Genomic DNA, 20,845 nt, shown 5'->3' on the forward strand with positions numbered 1-20,845 from the left:
TATAATTAGCTTCCAAACGTTGAACAAATGTTTGCCAGCACATTCGAAATAGGAGAGATGAGTCTGCAAGCACAGACTCGTGCGTGTGGCAATCAACGATCACAATCTCGCGCGTATAGCAATCAACGCTCACAGACTCCCGCGTATAGCAATCAACACTCACCGACCAAACCGAGGAAGAACGTGAAGGAGTAGACGACGAGGACAGGTCCAAGTTCCGTCCAGTCGAAGTAACTCAACGACTCGTTGATGTCGTAGTCGAGAAAATCGTCCGTCGCATTAGTCTCGTTCGACATGACTGCGATTAGCTTCTTGGTGACGACACTTCAGAGGCTACGACCACTTGTCGAGCGTTCGCGCGAACGTTTTCCATCATGTACTTTTTACTCGCTCCGCGTAACTGCACGGCAATTTGCAAGCGTGTTCCGTCGCTCTCTTTCTCTCGCTCTCTCTTGCAAGCCACCGAGTCCCTCGAGGATCCTCAAAGCTTCACGCGAGGAGGAACGTTGTTCTGTTCCTCGATCGCCGATTTTCTCGCTGGCATGCTTTCCCGCCCAGCGTTTCGACACCGACTTAATCCTTGAAGCAAGAAAAAAAAAAAACACCATTAATTACTTGCCGACGGGAAAAGCAAATTCTGGGAGATGAAAACGGGAAACTGAGAAAATTTGTGGAGTTTATGTGCACTATAACGCAGGAAAAGTTAAGCTTCGTCCTTATGGGGGAGCTTAAGTTTATACGAGACAAGTAATTACTAACGTAAGTAATTATTAACATCGACGGTGTGTTGTAGGTTTTTAGAAAGACGAGGACAACCATGAATTCTGCATAGAACACGAATAACTTTCGTGTGGCTACTTTACGCAGTTCCTGATTGAAAGTTATTATATATTTGTATTTATATTATTTAAAATGGCACGAAGTAATTTTCGAGATAATTAAATTAATTATGACACAAACACGATCACTGCATTCACACGATCGATAATATTTTTACTGAGAAAATAATCAAGAGAAAATCAAGGTTTTAGTTTATGTATCTCGAATATCGAAATAATAGTATAATAATTAGTATATGATCCATCCTAGACAAAAAATTTGATTGTCGTTCTATGATAACTGCTGCTGTCGAATAAATAAATATATAAAGAAATTGATAATTGTTATGGTCATTAACTTAAAAATAGCTTCACTACCTTTTATCCTTAATTGTCTGAAAATCGGTGGAAACATTTGTGTAAATAAATTAGAAACACGATTTTAATCAAGTAAGCTGATAGAAACCATTTAAATGAAAACACTAAAGCAACGTCACGGGATGTGCCCCAGAGTAAACTTCAGTTTCGTACTTTCTGAACTGAAACTGCATATTTATATTCATCTTGCAAAAAGATTGCATGCCATACTATTAATTTTAAATCAAGTTTGTCACGAATTGATAATAAAATTAAATCAAAGATTAAACATGTAGACAATGAGTATGCGACTTTAAAGAAATTAATTTGGTATCAAACATAATTCGATCGTGGTAATTATATATTATATTTTCAAACCTTTTCGGTGCGATGAATTTCCCGAACGGAAAGGCTTACGCGAAACCAGAAGGTATAAATTATTCACCAGCATCAGACATGTCCGAATCGTTCCCAAGAGGATAACATTTTAATTTTATGCGCTTCCTGTACAGCTCAACCGGAGCGGTTTGGAGCTCTATTAATTTACTCGGCCGACAAAGTACACGATGCTTTTAATGAACCCCGGCTTCACCCTCTGCTACAATACGTGAAATTCAATTTATGCTTCGCATCCGATACGAAAGTCATGTGTCGCCTGCAGAATATGCAATTTACCCGGCTTCGAATGCCTCCCTGGGTCGATTAAGTCGTCAAACACATTAAGAACCACTAATTATAGTGCTCGTGTAATTCTGTAAAATAACGGAGACTGGACTATCGAAATTGCGGTGAAGCCCTGACCGAACGGAGAACATTTTGCTCCAGCTTAGCAACGCCAACGATAAATTATCGAGGATACTATGGAGTATATGAATGCAGAAAACAAGAAGAGGTAAATAAAACCTTACTGTGATCTTGTATCGATGATCATCTTTGTTCTCTTTTCCTTGCTTTACGTATTTCGTCTCTTTTCGTCTAAACAATTATTTACCAATTTCTCTATGGTGGGAAAAAAAGTTATTTTTAAGATTTTTTCTTGCTCCATGTCCATGTCTTTACTCCCATGTCATTCAAAAATTAAAAATCAATCTTAAAAATTGCTGACTTTTAGTGAGAGAGCAACCTCTGACAGCATTCTTATTATATAAAATAGCGTGATAGCAATTATCAAACGACCTTGTATATCGAGGATAGAAACTACGATTGTATGGCGTGGTATCCAGAAAAGTTGTTTCTATAGCCGCACGCCGAATTCACAAGGAACTGCGCTGACCAGTTGGCAGAATGCAGATACGGAAACTGGAAACTTTTCACTCGGCAAAGATACATTTTTCGCGGTTTTCTCGCGCCGTCGTCCTACTTTAACGCAATTGAGAAGTTTCAACGGAATCACGCAACGTATAATACAAGCATCAGGATTCCCAGAGAATCGAGCGGGAAATTTACATTAATCTGCTCGGTTCTTGAGAACTGAGCTGTGACCGTTGCACTTTTAATACAACCGAGACGTCTTGGATATCTGTTTTAAAAAAAAGGCAGCAGAAAAGTGTAGTTGTGTAAAATCGCGTGTAATAATTTATATTTAGATTGCATCTGTAGAATTATTACATTTTATAGTCATATTCTTAATCTAAATTATAATAATAAATTATAATAATAAATTATAATAACATTATTATTATAAATATTTTCATTCTAAATCTAATTGAAAAATACAGGTACTCCTGTTACTTGTAAATGACTTTCTAATTTCACTTCCTTATTTTTTATCTTTGTTTTCGATTTAAATGAAACTGTCGTCTTAAAAGTTCACTTATTCTATAATTATTTGAATTTATTATACCTGAAGGGAACCGCGAATTAATATTGTCCAATTAATAAAGTAATCATTGCCTTTGACAGGCTTAATTAGATCACATCTATATGCATATTTGTGTAATAGAAATGATGAAATACACGATGGCTAGCCTGCGAATTTTATGCATTAATAGTATACTTTATGTAATATGAACACGATTTACAAAACGTATACAGAATATATTTGATAATATCATTGGTATTTATTCTATTTCTTCACACTATAAATGGATGCTCCTAGTAATCAGTAGCTACCGATTATCTTTCAATCGTGCCATAAATTCACCAGCAAATAATGCTTATGTTACCGATGACACGAATCCCCTTGAAACTTTATCGTTAAATAACTGCTAAGCCATCAACCGTCCACCCGTAAAACCCTACGCCAGCGGCTTCAGGAGCCTATCAAAGCAGCCTATTAAAAAGCGAACATCGTACTGAAGTGTGTCTCGTTGCAAGCTCGACTCCGTTTGAAAAGATTGCCGTGCGACGCCCGCGAGTGCTCGTTTTCAAGGATTTCTCTCACGGTTTTATAACGGGACGAGTTTTCAATAAGCAAAACCCAAGTAATAAAATCATCAGGTCGCGAAACGTGTTGCGCTACCATCGTCGCAGCCGTGACCTCGGCAGCAAGCTTCGTTAAATCTGATTGCAGATCGAGATTCGCTTCGTCTTCGCCGTTGAAATTGAGTCTCGGACAAGAAGCGCTTTAGACGCGAACACGATCCGCGTGATGTTCCCAAACAAACGGTTGCCGAGCTTCCTGGCCATTGTACACTTTGCACGGATGATGTTTTTCAACGATAATTACAGTACTTGTCGAGTCAGGGTAACTCGACTTAGTAGACGTACATTACACCGTCGCATTTGTCATTTTTTCGAAGAGGCCAAGTAAAGAGGTGTTTTGTGATAATTTCTTGTGGAAGTAGAACAATCATATTTGAATTCATCGACAGGGTTTTCAAATAATTACGTAGATGATTTACTTAAATTTTGGTTAATTTCCAGCTGACGATGCCTTTTATTTTCACTGTTAAAAAGAACGATGAGAAATTCTCGTTCGAGACAACTTCTAGAGTGACGCAATTAATGTTCCTTAATTTTCGAATTTTTTGTGTATCAATTTCTGAATCGATTCGCACGTCATTGAGCGAAATAAAATGAAATAAATTTAATACAATAACTGACTAAACTATAAACATTTTTTTCGGCTCACGCGGTTTTCTATAAAGAAAACAACGATTTCGATTTACACGTTCCTCTGAGAACCCGATATTCCGAGTAAATTGGGGGGGTAGGTGTATAAATCTATTATCGATATAAAGAAAAAAAAAGAGTACAGCGAAAAATTGCACCTGCACTTCGTCGAATCAATCCTCGTACAACTGTTTGAGACAGCTTCGATTTATTCAGGCTGGACGTATGTATTGGACTTGGCTCGTACGCTTGAAATATATTAGACATTACACCAGAGAGCATATGTCGTTAATATGCATTGAATATGGGCACGACAATAATATCGCTCGTGTATCCAGGTACTGAAAACGTAAAGGGTGTGTTCCACTAGAATCGAATCTCAGAAACATGTTTTGCTTACACAAGCTATACAAAGTAATTCTAATAAAAGATCTCTCCAAGTATAGTATTGGTTAAAGATTCGACTAAAAGAATGTCTGGCTCCCATCAGTAGAGAAATGTAAAACTAATTAGAAAGCAGAGAAATTAATTGTCTAATAGGGACCGTTAACTGTCTATTCTTCGTACTATTTACAATTTAGTACAAAAATAAGAAGTAGATTCTCTGACATGCGCGTCCTCTTGAAGTCAATATTTTATTAAAGAGGCTCGTCCAGAAGGAATTTCTCCGCTGAGAGATAGAACATGATTGACTCCCTGTGACCGCACGACTGGAAGGAACCCTCGACGAACCCAAATTATTTCAAATCCTCGCATCAGCTTTGCGAGTCAGCTCCGGAAGAGCGGAACTCGTGTCCGATGTAGCTACTGGATGAACTTCCCCATATCATCATGAACAAATTAACCCTGATTCACAGACCGATCTGTGATTTATCAGATCGACACAATTTTAAACTCGGGTGGAATCAGCGAACAGGTGCTCAGAGTTAAATGATTTCCTATTCCTTTCAGTTAGCGAGCCAAGTGAATTTATAGTTCACTCCAAGGCAATCCCAGTTGGTAAATAATCCGTTCCTCGATTCACTAATTCGCACGTCTAATTGCTTCGCGGAAGTCCAATCGAAGTTGTTACATAATTGCGCATTCATGTCGAATTGGCAATTAACGTGCGCCATCGCATTCGAAAATATATCCTGTCACGACCGACCACTTTTTAATCTAATGTACTTTTCGTGTTTCGTGTCAAGTGTTTTAAGTGCGATCTTAAAACGGATAGAACTTCGCGTTGAAGCCATATAATATATCTACCACCGGACGTCCCCGATGAATGCAAATGTATCTTTAAAAATTGTTGGGTCTGACTTAAAATCGAGTTGGAAAAGAGCCTTCTCGAACGTACTTCTACTCGTCTACTTTAAAAGAATATTCCGGTTTTTTTTTGTTCCGGATAAAAGTTGATGGAGATGCCTCTAGTCTGCAAGGGCTATTCTTAAAGAAATTCTTCGATGCAGTTTTCAGTAATTATTGCGAAACGTGTGTACTTTAAAACGATCAGCAGACCTCAATCCTATTGAAAATATTAGGGGTCGATTAAAGAAAAAAATTCCCCCTGAACAATGTGAAAAACTTATAGAAAGTATGCTTAAACAACTACAAGCTATCATCGATGGAAATAGTGAATATACAAAATATTAAAACAATTCCATAATTTCCAATTTATCGAATAATTATTTTTCTGAAAAATATGTAACCAATTAAATTATATATTAAATACGTTTCCAAAGATTTCTAATTAACGATTGCGCCTTTAACGATAACGAAAAGTTGTGCTCGATCAATTTCCTGAGTCACTGCCTAATTAACATATGTGAAACACCTGAAAAAAATGGAATCTTTATAGTTATCAGCATTCAAAAGCCTGAAGCTTCTTTCAAAAAACCGTGTACCTCTTTGATTTTGAAGCCAAGTCTATTTCTTATCGCATTGCGTTCAAACTTGCTCCATTACCGGTGCTCGCGTGGAAGCCAGTCTGTTTCTAATGTTCGTGATTTACGACTCGCGTTTCTAATTGCGGAATTTATGATCTCAAGATTAAAGTTCGGAGACGTGCCGGAGACGACGGAGAACACATAAGCGCGCAAACCAGGCGATTCTTGTAAAACATTTGAAAATATTCTTAATTGATTAAGTGAAACTATGAATTAGGAAATATGTTCTTAATGTTGACCTTTTCATTGGATCATTCCACCTTGACCATTTTGAAGAAAACTGAAGATCTTTTTCTCCGTGAAATGATTGGTTGGACTGATGAGAATAATATAAAAAATATTCGATTGGATAATTTGGAAATCCTCCACATGGAGCACATCCGCGTGCTCATCTTCTCAGAGCTTAATCTTTAAAATTAATAAAAAATGCTTGACAAATGTTTGAAACTGAAGAAACCACGATTAAAACAAAATAGGAAAAACTTGTGCATCTTGTAAGTATAAATAGATAAAATTATAAAAAAGATTTTTGTGAATTCTTTCGCTAAAAGTTAGAAATTTTTGTAGTTTTAATAAGTAGGAAGTGAAAATCTTAGAATAATGACAGTTTCCATAGTTATCCAAAGTTACAAAAATCATGTTCCTAGATATTCAATGGCTATTAACCCTTTGCTGTCCTATGTCGAGACAGACGCGACAGAACTGTACCGAAATCAGAAAATCTGGAGTGCAAAGGGTTGAAATTGTAATCTCGAGTAGAATCAGTTCACTTCGATAAAAAAGATAAGAGTTGTCAACTAAAAAATAAAAATAAAGTTGAAAATTCTGTCTACAACAACATTTCATAAATACCTCACGTTTCCATTTTCTTGCGCTGTTCCATTAACAATGGGTAACACTTCAAAAATAGATGTCCGAGGTATCAACGCGCAACGATTCATACGACTCATCTTCCTATGCAAGACACTGCAGGAACGCTCGTCGGTATTCGCACAAAACATGATCTCCCTAGCCACGTCCGCGACTAATTTTAGATATTGTCATCGTTAACACTTGACGCGGAAAAAGCGTTAAACGTCTGGAACAACTGAAGCTTGCGTTACCCGCCTCTACGCGTCATTTCCAACCTCCGTCGCGGCATCCTTTAAATTCAACTACCTCCAGCCAACTTCTACCAAAACTTTTCCAATTATTAACTTAGAGATAAACTGAGCCAAGTGCACACGTTGTCCGAGTAACGCGACAGCTATTTGGTCACGCTGTAAGTTCTACTGGAAGTATAACCCAGAAGAAACGAAAAAGCAAATTTTGACAGGGACACAATTGGATGATGTTAATTAATCAGACAGGAATTTGCTGTAATTTTTCTCTTGCATTACGAGCATCGCATAGTCCTTTGTTTGTTGCAGAAGATTGATTATTTTGGGGGGATTGTTAATTCTCAAGGATTAATTTCATTTTTGATTCAATACCAAAGTTTTCCAATTTTCCATTTCTCGTCACGTGGTTTATAATAAATTTTCTATTTTGCATGTGTTTGATGCATTTTGTAACGTTTAGGTAATATCATGTCTTTTTATTTAATTATCTATAGATGAGTATATCCTATTTGCTTATCCACCTATCTATCTATTTATCTATGTATTAATTTACGTTTCTATTTATTCATTTATCTATCTATATATCTATCTATGAAAACATCTCTATATCCATTTACCTGCTTATTTATTTATCTTCCTATCTATCCATGTATCTGTCCAGCTACCTGTCTATCTACTTAAGTGCCTGCACACATCTATCTACCTACCTGACTGTACCTTCATCAAGGCGCGAATGTAATCTTGCAAATCTATGTAAAAACTTGGCCGCACCATGAATATATAAGTCACTCTCGCCTGACAAACACGTTCTCCAATGCCGTTTGTTTCTCGCAAACAATGTCTGACAAAAAGCGATCATTAAAGTATAACAAGCAGGGAACAAAAACCGACCGTGACGGAAGACAAACAATCAAACTGTCGAGGCGAGACCGTCTTCGCGAGCGATATTTGTTACAAACAGTTTGAAGAGAACGTTCCTGTGGAAGATAGCCGAATCCATCGGGACAGCGCGGATAAATACGAGCCATCGAGCCACCGATCGATAATCGAGACACTTCGAGATAGTCAGGGCCGAAAATATGCGTGAATCCCAATTACAGAAAATTAAAACTGATTGAACGAAAGTTCGAAACGCAATTAGAACGGTGTTAACGAAAAGTCCGACGTCGCTTAGTGTACAAAACTTTTGCGCAACGTTTTCGGTTTTCTCGGCTGAAAAGTGCTCCAATTTCATGGCAATTTTCTCCAACTCCGAGCGGAAGTTTACTTCGATCTTTAATTACCGTGCACTACCTAGAATGGAATACCAGTATTCAGTTCGGCGAAATGTTGATGTTTGAGAATTTCTGCCGAATATATAGAACGTCTGATACAAATACTTTCTACGTGAGTTAAAATTACATGCTTTGAACATTATTTCTGCCAATATATTCTGCTAATTACAAATGTATCGATCTGTATAGAAAGTATAAGATCTTCGTAACACGTTACTGGAATTTCTGAGTCGCATGGTGATGTGGATTGCTCGAGTTCCATTAATTGGAATTGAATAAAGAACGTATGTCGGAAACTAGATTACTATGGTTTTATGTATAGACAATTATGGCGTGTAAACGTAAATAGAAAATGTAGAATAAATTTCTGTTGCTACATGCCTTTGCGTTCTCGAAAAAGTCGATTTTGAAAATTCTTGGTACAAGAGTAAGATTGACGACTGGGGAACGTGTCTGTACATTACTCACTGTTTCTACTTCCGTTGGTGTTCGTGGACGACTAACGATACCATGATATCTGTTTTCCGTCAATAAAGATAGACAGAGAAAAATTGCTTAAACTGCACTACTTTCAACATTTTCCTAAATTATAACATTTCTAATCTATTAAATATACTTGTACCGATTATCCTTTTCATGTATTGATATCTGAAGCATATAAAATAATAAAGGTAAAAATATTTTCAATTTGTTTATCAAAAACGTTACAACTGAAGAAAATATCTAAAGTAGTCCAATTTAGGTAATCTTTCTTTGATTACACTACGATTACTGGTTACAAGTTACAAATACAAACACAAGTAGAAACGTTATGTAATGGCCAGACGTGTCAGACAAGTCGAATTCAGTCGCACGCCATTCAATCGTGCACCAAGAATATGCAAAATCGATTATCTTCAAAACGGAGACTCGAATGAAAATATAGTATTCTATATATTCTATTTATTTTTACACGAGGAATCACCTATCCCTGGTATAGCACTCTGCGTAACTTGAGATTTGTCTGAATACATGGCATGTTCAGAAAATTGAGAACATTCTTTTTTTTTTCACAAAAATAGATACATGCTTATAATTTAAATTCAATTAATTGACTTCGTTAATTCTAACCCAACGATTGAAGTCTTAGTTTTGACTTCAAAACAAAAATTACATCTATTCTGCATTTTCAAACAAAATTTATTTCACTCGAGACTTTTCACTCTCGATAGAATCTTTAATCACCACAACAGTCATTTGTGACGATCGATTGAAAATTCATCTGCAATTACTTAATTCGTTGCATGGCAAGCATAAATAATTCTTCGTGAACGGCTAACCTGATATTTTCTTTAGCTAATCGAAGAATGCATGCTTGAATTGTTTATACAGTATCCTCCCAGTTACCATACACAGACATTCCTCTAGCAAGAACGATACTGTTTCCAGTACTATGGTGCTCCTGCACATTTCTCTGCTACAATAAGGCACTGATTGGGCGCCCATTATCCGCATCAGTGAGTAGAACGTGAGAGTAACTCTCCTGTAAAATAGTCACCTCGAACACGTCTACGGAAACATTTTCGAAAATTGAGACGATCGATAGAATCCTTTGGTAGTTACTGGACCAACGTCACCTTACATATGTTACGAGGGAAGTGTCAGCCAATTTTGCGACGCGATCACCTCCTCTGTGTGAAATTGGTGATCATTTCCAGAATTTACTATAGATTACTCGTGTTAGTAACGCTGGTCATCGATACATTTCGTAATGTCGTTGACAGAATTTACGTAACACTAATAGAACCCACTTTTTGGGGGGATATTCTGTATATACAAGTAACCCTCGCTAACGCTATGTTATTTATGCGGAATTTATATGTAGAATAAATTCTATACGAACCTAAATAGAGGAGCCAAATATGGTATAGTTAAAAGTAGACTGTGGATGTTTATTCAAATTCATATTTTTACAGAACCAGGTAAAGAATTGAAATTTAAATGAAAACTAGTTTTGTTTAATTTATTTCACGGAAAACGATTTTCCCCTGCTTCTAATATAACGCACACCTTCTTTGCTAAGAAGAACCTACACCAGGGTTTCGAAACGTTGCAACCAACAAATACCCAATAACTGCAAAGAAGAATTCATTTAATTCCTCTTGCGAAAGACTATTCTTCTGCGTCTAACGTTCCATAAATTGTTCTCAAAGTAAAGCCACTGTCGACCGCGAAGACGACCCGAACGTGGGCTCCTTGCCAACGGTCCAGCTTCTGGTCGAGAAATGGATTTCCGATGACAAGAATCTGTTGGGGTAATGATGGATTCTCGGCCAATGATGTACCGGCTGACAAAACGACGTCGTTAAACTGCGAATAGGTCTGTGTTACCCCGAAAGTCACGACTCATTTTTATTGAAAGCATGCAAATTCGTTCGGTCGCGTTATCTGACACTGATCGCGTAATTGTCGCGAAAATTTCTTTTCGGACAATTTGTTCCTGAGTCGATACGAAAACCATGTTACGGAGTGGCCCATATCGATATTGTTTTCTATTGTTCTTCCATTGTTGTCGGATTCCGAGGAATAACAATAAAATTACTACGCTGTGAAACCGTTCAAAGGAAACTCTATGAATCTTGCAATATCGGCATCACTGTTTCAAAATAGATCGACCAGACTGTATGGAACTTGGCCAAACTATATGGAACGATAATTTTTTTAAGTTATTATTACATGTGCCCCCGATACCAATCTTTTTTAAACAAAGTAGAAGCGCTAGGAATGAAAGGGAATAATTCAAGAAAGTCCAGTGTCGTGGCTAAAATGTTGAATTAAAAATGTTCTATACGTAATTTATTTGGTGTGGTGAATATAAAGAAAACTATAAGGAATCACGCTATTAGATCAATTATAAACCTATTTACAACGTGCTTAAGGATTGTATGAATTTGTACGAATTAAAGTGCTGTAGACTTTTGTATGATTAATTTAAAGAATTAAAAAATACTTTTGTAATCTTGATAATTATTTTAAATTTACTGATTCTTCAGATGTTCTCTAAAGTGATAATCCAAAAAAAAAAAAAACTTTGAGATCCTTTTTCTATTTCTTAACAAAAACATAAATGGTATGGAGTAATGGTATTAATGTCCATCACGACTACCGCGACAGCCGTATTTAATTGTCAAAAAACAAGATCCTAAAACCTCTTTCCTAAAACCGTTTATTACAGTAGTTAGTTATATTACGACAATTTTAAATAGCAGCCCCGAGGTTAGGTTTGAAAGCAACTCTGTGGTTGGGTTTGAAATTGGCCTTTGAGGGTGGATTTAAAAGCAACCTTGAAGTTGGATTTAAAATCAGACTTTGAAGTTACGATCAAAAGCTATCCCGTCTTTGCACCTTCCCTTTTCCGATGCTATTCAATTTACTGTAGAGTATAAAGTATTTAAATTAAAATACTTGAATATCTTGATTATTTAAGATCTTATAAAAAAGAAGGTCACGAGGATTGAGTTACATTATCTTTGAGACATGTAGCAATAAAGAGAATTTTTCCTAACGGCATCATTTCATAAGATTTAAGTCATGTATATTTTTTTTTTTAATGAACCCATGTATTGTTTCCATTTCGTTATACAAGGTGTTCGCGGATTAAATGGCCAAACTTAAAAGATGAATTCAAGACACCCAAACAAACAAAAATTTCCTCTAGAAATGTGCTCGCAAACGTTTAATTCAAGAGCTACTTACTTCTGAAGTTGTTCTATTAGAAATTAGGAATAAATAATTTCGAAATAATAAATCTGTCTACTGGTTTTCTGATTGACATTGAATGTCTGTAATTTCTTCACATGCGTCCACTATCTTTCGTTTTAATGATTGAAGATTACTAATAGGCACACCATGCACTTTCTGCTCGAGTGACTAATTAATTATATTTTATCATTTGATCATTTTTATAATTTCATCAAGGCCTCCAAATATTTCAAAACATCCTAGCATTCACGAATATATTTTAATTTCCACAAAAATTACAACGCAAACAGCAAATTGTAACTACTTTCTACACAGGATTCTCGTCATAACACTAAATATTGCTATTTATCCACGATGAGTGTACCCGTAAAAAACAGTATGCGTAAATGCTATAATATAGACTCAAGTCGTAATAAAATGGCCGTCTTATTTTATAATTTAATTCCAAACAGGGCTTTTCAGCAATGTGTGAAACAGAGACTTGTTCGTGGTAACGTTGTTCAAACCAATAATAATAATAATAATTCAATCACCGCCTCAGGGCCCAAAGCATCGCTGTAATGCTCGGTAGCACTTAAAGCGCATTGAACTTCAAGACTACACCGCCAAAGTAGAAATTGAAGTGCATAAACAGTCCTGAGATAAACTCAATTTGCATGGTCGTTCGGCGACTGGTCCACAAGGTGCGGGCTAGGTTCGATATTGCACCGGAAGTTATGCATGCAAACAAGCGCCACGTGTTAGCAATAAACTAGTATTTATAGGCCATAGCCGGATAGAGTCCTACGATATTCTGAATGCACGCGAATTTTCGGAGGTCGTATCCACGAACATTTGTCAAACTGCCAGATCACGATTGTGTCAACCAGAGCGGTGTTTGGTTTGTGGGCTGTCGGTCTGGGAACACGCGTTCAGCATCGTACACTATCACGAGCTGGTTTGCAACAAACTTCGGGTAACATTAAATTAACTAAACTGCTCGGAATTCGGCGAGATTTACATGACCGACTCCTGTAACAAGATGCGACACCCTTGCTGCGGTAATGACCGAACTATTTCGTTATAGAATCACATAGAGTTAAACGATTACCTTCCACTACATACGAAATTTCAAGTTACGATGGAAGTGAAATAACACGTTTCTATTTCAAGTAACATCAACATTATTTAAGATGTACAAGGAGTCTTGTCTGACTAAAGCTATCTAAACAGTTTCTCCATTTGTAATTGTAGACAAATATTCAATATGCAATTCGAATCGTATTAGAAGACAAACACGTCACTAGGTGATTTTATTGAAATTTTTTCAAAGTAATGTTCTTTTTCTATAAGAGTATATCTTCGCTTTTCTTCCTATTAGTAGAAAAGTAGATTTTTGTTCGATGGTTTAATTTTAAAACATCGCCTAAACAGTACTTTTTGCCTGATATCCCTCCATTGAACAACATCAATAACATGCCCGTGTACACCACAATTATTTCGTCCTATTATAAATGTCAACGTGATTTGTTAAACAGAATTACGACATTAATACTTCACCAGAGCTACTCGTTCTAATGAAGCAAAACGCTCGAAAATTAATCTAAATTTGTGAACCACTTCGAGGAAGAAAATGAATTACTGAACGTGCTGAATTCCGTGGGCAAGAGCTCCAAAAATGGAAGAAAACACATTCTGCGTAGGACACCATTTCCATCGGATAACTACGTGACGAAGTGCTACGCGAGGGAATAATTCCCAGTTTGGCCCAGTTCTCTCGAATTTCGCTAAAAGACGGTCGTACACATTCGGTTGATTTACTCCCGATGACCACGCTATCCGATGCATGCCCGTGCGCGATACTACTTACGAGCTTATGACACGTGGCCAATCGTACTTAACCGGCGTCCCCATCACCGTCGACGAAAGAAAAGACGCGTCTCGAGTATCGACAGCCGACAAAAAAGTCTATGCATTTCACATGAGACGATTTCGAGGTTCTTCCTATAACAATTACTATTATGTTCAAAGCAGAGCGTTTTTATTTCTCTTCTGTGGCTTACAGTCTGTCGCAAAGATAATTCGAATAGCGTTATTGTTTTGCTGTTTAGTTACTCTATAGTTTCGAGCAAATACACGTTAAGCAACGAAAATGTATTACGTTATGTTACAGTATCATTTTCACTTGTTAATTTGTATTTATAGAATATTCTTGTGAACTGCATTCTTTCTAAATATTCTAATAGAGACTTTGGTATCGTATCGTAATATTTATGACAAGTATTCCTGCAAATTAGGTAACCTGTACTTTCCGTCGGAACGTAAGGAGCAACTAAATGAAATTTCATCCGAATCGAACAAAAATTATAGTAATTATGGGGAATTCACAAACATACAAATTTGAATTTAAATGGATTTCTGCAAACTTCAACGACGCTATCTGGCATAAAAAATGGGAACTCATGCGTTATTTATTTATAAATTCAAATGAAAATATTAGGAAACAGAAAGTGTATGGTTACGTTTCTGAAGAATATTCATTATTATTAACACAAATTGTATCGTTCGATACGAACAATAAATGAATAAGTACTTTAATTTTTCATCGGTAAGGCTTTTCTAACGAATCCTATCGGTTTGTTCAAACTATTTATTTACTAATAAACGACCAAATAATGAAAGATCGTTGAAGCAATTAACAGCGTCACGCGTAAGGTAGAACCTGCTAGTTTTACTTATGAAATCCGATACCTAACTCAAAACAGAACGCAATTTGTACCAAAAATATTACTAGCTATACAGAAACGAATATCTTTTAATACGCCGAAGGCTTTTCAACGAATGTCGAAAGTTTTAAAAGGTAAATGACCCGGGCCTCTTTCAATCTGTGAGAAGCTCTTGGTTCACGGTCGTTCATTGAGAAAAATGAACAGAAACGATTGCGCCACAATTCTTTTCGACGCATCGTGTCGACTGTTACTTGACAGAATTAGGAAAACCCGAAAGTGTGAACAGAAGATTAACGCAGGGAAAGAAACCCGATGACAAATTCTAATTAACTGAACATGAAAAAAATTACGAGAAAATGACTTCATGATTAATATAACTGAAGATGAACGAACTAGAATTTCCTTTGAATTGTTTCCTTGTTACTGAAGATAGTGAACGAATCTTTCGAACAATCTTAACGAACTAGAATTTCATTGAATTTTTATCTTATTACAGAAATTAGTAAAAGAGTCTCTTGACTTATTTTAACAAATTGTTAGAAAAACCGAAAAACAACAAGACTCAAATTTATCTTCGCAGATTTATTTAATATTGTTTAGTAGTAATTAATTGTATTATCGAATAGTATTTTTCTAGTAATAGTTTAATAAGTATCTTATAATAAAGCCAAAAAGTGCAACAAAGGGCGCGCATTGATAATAAAAAAAAAGAACATGGTTTTCCTTACGAATTAAACACCGAATATATTGACTGTCGTAGCAGATAGCAATCGAATGCAAAATATCGAAATTCTTATGTGATACGTGGACAGAATCCCATCGAACGATGAAAACGATTCACAAGGGATTTGCACCCCTATAGCGAGGCAACATCTCATTATCTCGTGATATACACGGTGAGTCACCCAACATTGTCACCCCAAACATTTTTATTACTTTTCGTACGAGAGGAAGAACGTATATATTATAATTTGAAGAATATCTTTTTTCAATATTGAAGAATCATCGGTGTTTTTCAATAGGATTTTACACGTTTCTTCTACAGTCTTTTAGCTGGATGCGAAAAATAATTTTCAAACAGGCTCAAGACAAACGTTTATATTGACTGAATATCGCAACAAATGACAGACGTTTCAAAAATGTTTAGAACGCTACATATTGTTTATACAAATTTTCCTAATCAAAGTTATAATGACTCGTTCAAAAATATATGTGTGACTTATTTAAAAAATCATAGATAACCAGCAAATCCCACACAACATGACGTTAAACATTTTTTACTGATTTGTATGAATTTTTTTAGCAAAAAAGGAATGTATATAATTTAATGAAACTTTGAGAGCATTATTGTAATTTCCTCAGCAAATATGAAAGATATAAGCTGCTACTGCTACCCATCGGAGGTCACCATCAAACGTAGGTGTTTTGTGTATGTTCCGGAGGCTACAGATTTCATCTGAAATCAATAAGGATTTAAATTTACTTTAAAGACATGTCTTTTTTCTATATGAACCTAAATTCTTCCCTAAGAAATTCTGTAATGCATTTTTAGAGGTGCTTAAACGAAAGGGCATAATTTTTTGCCATTTTTGTATAACGTTTCTTGCAATAAAAAGATAGTTTAAACAATGATATTACTCCAAAAGTAGGTTCTTATAGAAGAACGACATGTCTTTAAAATAAATTTAAATCCCTATTGATTTCGGATGAAAACTGTGGCCTTCAGAATGTACGCAAAACAGCTACGTTTGATATCTTCCATATTTTCCGAGAAAATACTTCCAAAAAATTACAATATTTACTTGAATATATGTATAAAATATTCTCAAAGTCTCATTAAATTATATATACTCCTTTCTTACTAAACAGATTCATGGAAATCACTAAAAACACGTAGTGCTAAACCCATTTCCCTCCTTAAACGATGATTTGTGGAGTGATAATGTTAGGTGTCTCGCCCTGTGTATTACTTTCCCACTTATCAACTACCTATATCCACAGTTGAATGTTTTACGTTCACGTACTCAGTCCTGGCAATTTTTAGAGATCAAAGTTTAATCGTATACAAGAATTGGAGAGAGAAGAGATGCGGGTGTCGAATGAATGAATACGTATACTGTATTGTTGTACGACTATTAACTAAAATTTAGATATTTACTAGAATTACTAGAACTACTAGATTTAGTAGAAATGTATATTGCTCATTATACGAACAATTTATTTTCTATCTGTATGTCAATGTTTTAGCCAATATTGTATTGTCCTCAAGTGTATAATAGTGTATCGAGAAATTTCTAAAAAATAATGATGTATCATTCGGGATAATGTTATATTTCAAGATGTATATCAGGATACATTGTTTAATAATTGTATATCCAAGATATATTTTATTCATCTACTCTTGTAAAATATATGGATGAACATCGCCTTACCACCAAATAAAATGAAAGACTATCTTTAAATACTATCATATAAATCTCCAACAACAAATTACCTATTTAATTTTCACAGAGTCACGCACAATTCAAAATCAAATAGATTCTTTACTCTTCAAAATAATATTTTTCTAAACAGTTCAACAATTTCTTCGATACACAATTTATTTGCTATACCTTTATGAAAGTTTACGGCAGTTACAAAAAGAATGTCAGACAATTTTACATGATGAAAAGAAACTTTCCGCATGGACGTACGACAAAGACGACGAGTCTGCGAATATAGCGAGACGAACAAAACTCCGAAACAATTTCAATCAACTTGTTCAGTCTTGTGGAACAAATATGACTGCGACTCGAGTTTCCAGCGAGAATAAACATTTATAGCTTCAATCAAAATACAAACATCGCCTACGCGATGTTCCCGCCTTTCAATCAGTTAATTTCAAAACTTTGTAAAGTTCGACGAAACAATCGCACGTTCGATGCTATTTCCTATGCACGCTAAAACTAATCTGCTTCACAAAACAACAACAATGTTAGCCGATACGGTAATAAATTCGAAACTCTTATTGATATAACAGACGTGACGGATATCAAAGCAAAATAAAGAATTAAAACACACAAGCGAGTACGAAACATAACCATATATCCACTTATGTAAAACGAAATATTAATATTATAATACTAATTAATGAAATAAATTTTACATACATTATACACATTTTTTTTATGTTTGTCATTGTACTATACGCCATAAATGCATGAAAGACGCACTATTTAATCTTCTACAATTATAAACAAAGCATTATTAATAAGGAAGAAAGAAAAACATTGGTATATTATATAACCAATCTATCTTTTAATAATAATTATATGAATTATTTTCAACGTTTTACTATTAATTCATACTTGAAAGAAGAATTCTTGAAAAGATACGTTTTCCTTAAGAATATTTATTTTATACAACAAATACTTGTGAATTGTTAGTCTTTTTACATATAATTCTAAATATGTTAAACCAATAAAGAAAATTTGTATTAGTTATTCTAATAATTTTTGTTCATTGATAGTAGCCATACTAAAATTGGTAAAATTATTAAAAATAAACAAAAGAAGATTTGTTTTATTAGTTTAACATGTCTACTATTCTGTGTAAAATGATTAAAATTCCTAATATCCCCTTAAAAGATCTTCTGAGAATACGGCTGTTTAAGATTGAAAACATTCATATATTACGAAATGTTTAAATATCGATGAATATAAAAAATTGTTTACAAAACCCGATATCCTTCATCCTTTATTAAGTATTGGTATACGCGAAATACAGCTACCTCCATTTGAAAAATAAAAGGGCATAAGAATCGACGTTATCAGTTAAGAAAAACTTGTGACGGAAATAATGCACGGGAAAAATTGCACATCACGTTTTTCATCCAAATGTGCAAATTTCGATTATTCGATTCATGCGTGGCTCGCCCAATTTGCATATTTTTACAAAACAAATATGGTACATATTCCAAATGCCGGACGTTCGCCAATACGTACCCGAGAACCGTTCATCTTTCAGAGCCCGCTATTGTCAACCATTATCAATGAAAGAAATCTTTAAACGGATAACTCTCGTAAAAGTTCGTAATTATCGCTCGCCTCAAAGCCTCCGCAGACCCTTCTGTACTCCTTCTATTTGCATTCTGCGTTGGGTGTCGTTACCTCGGAAACAAAAAAATCATTCACAACGACCTCCAGCCTTCCGAGAATTCATCACAGTTCACGCGTTTCGTAACGCTAATGTCTCACGACAGGGTAAAAATAAAGTTTATTCCTAATGTCAACCCACGATTAGCCAATTTAACCTACGATTACGTCTCATTACAATTAACGCTCTTATTCAGCTCGAAAGAAGACTCTATGGACAATGATGCATTAAAATTTCTTTCATCCTCGAGACGACTATAAATTTCATTTAATCCCTCGGCAAGTTCTGTACGAAGTTAGGTAGACTATCAAAGGTGATGCTTCACCCCCGTCGAAATGCAATAGGCCTATGATTATACGCCACGAAGATTCGTTATGTCAGGAAGTAATATCGCGTATCGAGTTACGCACACTGACCTCCGTATCCATTAACCCTCGCGAGACAGAGCGGCATTAGTGGATTTACCAAAAAGCTTTCTGCCAATAAATGTCAACCCAGTGATAACACATTATATACGAAGTTAAGCTTTATGACGGGTCGCCCTAACTTCGCGAGAAAGTGTTCCAGCTTGGTACACAGAAATCGACGAAACTCCAAATTATAGTGCATATAACATCGTACAATATCCAGGAGATTCTTTGCAAATAAAATCTTATCGTTGTTCAAGTTTACTCAAACGCTTACCATGAAGACGCTGTTGAACAACCGAAACAAGACCACTGTGCTGCACCATGTACATACACTTCGTTCGTTAGATAATGCAATTGTCTGCTTCACTTACTTGTCACTCACTTCTTGACAGACATTTCTTGACAGACGCGAAGTTAACAGATTCGAGGAAAACTGTACCGCGATGTTCGTCGTACGAGTGGTATCTATAAACTGAAGCACCGACGAAGCCACGCCACGCGACTACGGAACTACCCGCCAACCCGAGTCGCCCCGATTCACCCCGAAGCTGAACGAACTTACTCGAACAACGAACGAAGACAATCGACGCCTCGTCCCACATGTAAAAGAAACCATAGTCAAAGCAAAACGAAAAATATTAATCATATTACCATCTCGACAGTATGCAAATTAGAAAATCATTAAATTTTTTAAGGGGAAAAAAGTGTAACTCAAATATCACTTACCTCAAAAATGATCGTCTAGAGGTAATGAATTTTCTTACGTGACTAGTCAAGAAATGGAAGAGAATAATTGCTAAATTGTGTATTTTTATGATAGTCGATACCGTTACGATACCGTGCATAATTTCTTAGCAAATCTTCACGAAATACAGGGTGTCCGAAAAATGTTGTAACACATTGAAAGGAATAGTTCGGGAGGTGATTTTAAACAACTTTTTCCTTTACAAAAATGTCGGATGGAGCTTCGTTAAGGAGATATTAAGAGAAAACTCCGACCAATCAGAGCGTACGTATACCATTGGAGCGGCCGCGGTAGCGAAGCTAGCAATGGCGGGATTCTAATTTTAGTCTCTCGCTAATGCAAGGAACAAATTGCTATTCTAACGTTACAAAAACAAATCGTCACCTTACTACTGGGTGTTGCGATTAGGAATCCTGTGTCAATGAAAGATACATTCGCGAATATCTTCAAAAGTTTCAGTTGTTCGTTGAACGAACCACGCTCTCCAAGCAGTCCAAATCCAAATGGTCCAAACGCAGAGCGGGAATGGCGCAAGTCGGGTGAATTTCGAGGGACATTTGAAATTGAAACAGAGGG

The 20,845-nt window shown here is 35.8% G+C and overlaps 1 protein-coding gene across 6 annotated transcripts in view; it reads right to left on the reverse strand.

Moving 5' to 3' along the window:
* The window catches only part of LOC128887345 (QRFP-like peptide receptor), a 79,640-nt gene extending 59,612 nt beyond the window's left edge, over window positions 1-20,028 (reverse strand). For 3 of the 6 annotated variants that reach the window (XM_054143147.1, XM_054143144.1, XM_054143148.1), the window contains exons 1-2: window positions 19,799-20,007; window positions 164-579 (exon numbers count right to left, since the gene is read on the reverse strand). In XM_054143147.1, the coding sequence (XP_053999122.1) occupies window positions 164-296 (133 nt within the window). In that variant the 5' untranslated portion in view covers window positions 297-579; window positions 19,799-20,007. Of the gene's footprint in view, window positions 1-163; window positions 580-7,009; window positions 7,028-19,798 lie in introns of those variants that run through there. The other 3 variants (XM_054143150.1, XM_054143145.1, XM_054143146.1) reach the window with 3 other exon arrangements.
* Between the last annotated feature and the right edge of the window lie 817 nt (window positions 20,029-20,845).

Source organism: Hylaeus anthracinus, unplaced genomic scaffold (assembly GCF_026225885.1).
Source record: "Hylaeus anthracinus isolate JK02 unplaced genomic scaffold, UHH_iyHylAnth1.0_haploid 11985, whole genome shotgun sequence".
Lineage (NCBI taxonomy): Eukaryota > Metazoa > Arthropoda > Insecta > Hymenoptera > Colletidae > Hylaeus > Hylaeus anthracinus.